We start from the raw sequence: 2,689 nt of genomic DNA, 5'->3' as shown, positions 1-2,689 counted from the left end.
TATATATAATATATCTAAACTAATTTTACAATATATTTCAAAATGTGAAACAGAAAGTGATGCCATATTCATGAAAAGCTGAAACTCTAGTGTATGATGTTGAAAATATTATCAGGAATACAAGGGTTGTGTTTTTTCATACCTGGTGTTCCTCACACATTATGATATGGGTATGATTCTGTTAAAGAGAAGTTGCAAGATATATATGCATGATAAGGATGAAGTTTTGGATGTTGAAAATATAGCAGTGGCAAAAAATGAATTAATTGTGAAGGTGAGAGGTAGTTGCTTATAGACAATGGTGCAAGCTATAAACTCTTAGGAATATGAGGGGTACTTTATAAAAAAATTATTTTTCCTCCCTTTCATCATTAAAGTTTATTTTGTAAGAGAAAAAAATAAAAATAAAAATAAAAAGCTTCAAGTGCCTGTCTAATTTTTCATTTTCTTTACTACTATCAAATAATCGGTTCGCATGTTCTCAACATTGTCTCATTCTCTATCCTAAGTCAATATGTGGATAAAATAAAAAATTTAAAAACAAAATATAATAAAATGGAACTTTTTGATTAGCTTGAGATATGGAATGGGACACCATTTGAGACTCCATCCCAAATAATCAACTTACAAACTAAGGGATACTTCTATAAAATGAGTCAAGGTAGGCCACTAGTAAATAGACCAAAGACAAAAGGACCTAGCCAGAAGAAGCAAGCAATATTGGGCTTGTTTGGTAAGGTTGGTATCCAACATTTGTTTACCTAATATTTTGTTTAATTAGTTGTTCCATGACCACATCAGCATCTTTTGGAAATGTTCCACTATGGTTTAGTTTTAATCCGTACACATAAAAAGTATTATTCAATTCAAACTTATATAATTTCAATTTCTATCATTGGGGCATGTTTATTTCGAATTTGAGAATGTGATTTTGGAGAAGAATAGAAGAGAATAGATTATTTTAGAAAGTTTCCCCTTATTTAGAAATTTGATGAAAGATATATGAAAGTTTTGAAAGGTTGTAGAAGGTTTCTCAAACTAAAAACCATCCACGTGTTTATTTCTGTAGTTCTCTAAATTTGAGGTTTTTGTAGAGACAAAATGTAAAATACCTAAATATTTTTAGTAAAATTATATAATTATATATTATTGTCTTTTTTAATTCTTAATTACATTTTTAAAAGAAAAATAAAAAAATATTACGACATTATCGTTAGTTTACCCTCTCCATCTAAACTTCATACTCTCATATATAAGAGATGATTACATTCCTTTCCCTTTCCCTTTCTTCTCTTTTATAGCCATTTGATCTTTGTAATTCATTTTTTCTCATAACTTTCAAACATAACCTTAAGGGTTAGTCTATTTGCAAGTTCGATTTTAAATGAGAAGAAAAAGAAAAGACTTAAGAACCATAAAATATACTTATGATATGATTCTAAAATATTTTATTTCTCTCATCCAAAATTTAATTAGCAAAATAATAACTTTATTTAATAAAAAAGATCTACACATAGTAGCACTATATAAGTATATTGCCTTACTTTCTTCTTCTTTTTATCTGACTTGCTTTTTACACAACCCTTATGAATACATATTTATATGCTAGCTTAGTCATCCTTCCTTATATGTAGCTTGCTGACACGTGAACCTCCACAAGAATTTCAATAGTTCCAACACCTTCTATAATGGTTTCTCCATGTTTCTAAATAAACATTGATTCACAATATTATTACTCATTCATTGTTTTCTTACATGTCTAAGACATCCTCTCTGAACTTGCTTTTCTTGTACAAAATTCATAACTTATCCATTCAACCCATTTTCAAAGTAATGGCTCAAATTAGTCATGAAAGTTTTTCATATGGAAATTTTAATAACAAAGAGTTGATGATCCCAAGATGATCATAATATCAAGAGTTTGATTCATGAGAGCAATACTTATTAAGAAATACAACCATACATTTCGAAAAGGATTAGTTTATTATCAAAAGGATTAATAAAAAACAAAAGTTTCATTATAGTCGAGGAAACTTAAAAATAATGGACTTCGCGACAGTGATTCATTTTTCAGCCTATAATTAAAACAACAACAAAAAAACTAAAACATCCAAATACCAATAGGAATTTTGGCCATTTTAGCTTATTTTATAGCATATGATATGGAATAATTTTTCTATAAAAGGATTATTTTTATTCATATTTGAAATATTTGGAAATTATTTTCAGTTTTTCAATTTTTGAGAAATCAAACTAAAAAAACCAAAAAATATGAGGAACTAAAATGAGGATTCCAACTTCTAGCCAACTTGATAATATTAAAGACACTAGTGCGGGAAAGTAATTTAACCTTATTTAAAATTGGTTTTCAACCCTAGTTACCAAACAAAGGTTTATGCTGAACAATATTAAAAGTTGGAAGATTAGATGCTAGTTAAGCAACATCTTAGATGAACAAAGGCTCTAAACACAGAGGGTTAAATAAGTGTGTGGTTACTTCGTTACTTTATTACACACATAAATTCATCTTACTTAATAAATTATGCAACAACTATTTATGGTTATTAATCAATTGATAATCGATTATGTAGAGTGTGAGGTCAATTATCCAACTAGATAGTCAAATTGATAATCGATTATTATCTAATTCTCAGCATGAAGCTAAAATCAACTTAATCATAGGGGGACA

The 2,689-nt window shown here is 28.0% G+C and overlaps 1 protein-coding gene across 1 annotated transcript in view; it reads right to left on the bottom strand.

Annotated features, from left to right (window-relative positions):
• Nucleotides 1-286, bottom strand: part of LOC109343520 (omega-hydroxypalmitate O-feruloyl transferase-like) — a 4,586-nt gene extending 4,300 nt beyond the window's left edge. The window contains exon 1 of the mRNA XM_019581857.1: nucleotides 143-286. Coding sequence (XP_019437402.1) covers nucleotides 143-160 — 18 coding nt within the window. The 5' untranslated portion in view covers nucleotides 161-286. The remainder of the gene's footprint in view (nucleotides 1-142) is intronic.

The sequence above is a fragment of the Lupinus angustifolius genome, chromosome LG03 (genome assembly GCF_001865875.1).
Source record: "Lupinus angustifolius cultivar Tanjil chromosome LG03, LupAngTanjil_v1.0, whole genome shotgun sequence".
Taxonomy (NCBI): Eukaryota; Viridiplantae; Streptophyta; class Magnoliopsida; order Fabales; family Fabaceae; genus Lupinus; species Lupinus angustifolius.
The sequence above is the reverse complement of the archived record's forward strand: the minus strand, read 5'-3'. Positions and strand labels throughout refer to the sequence as shown.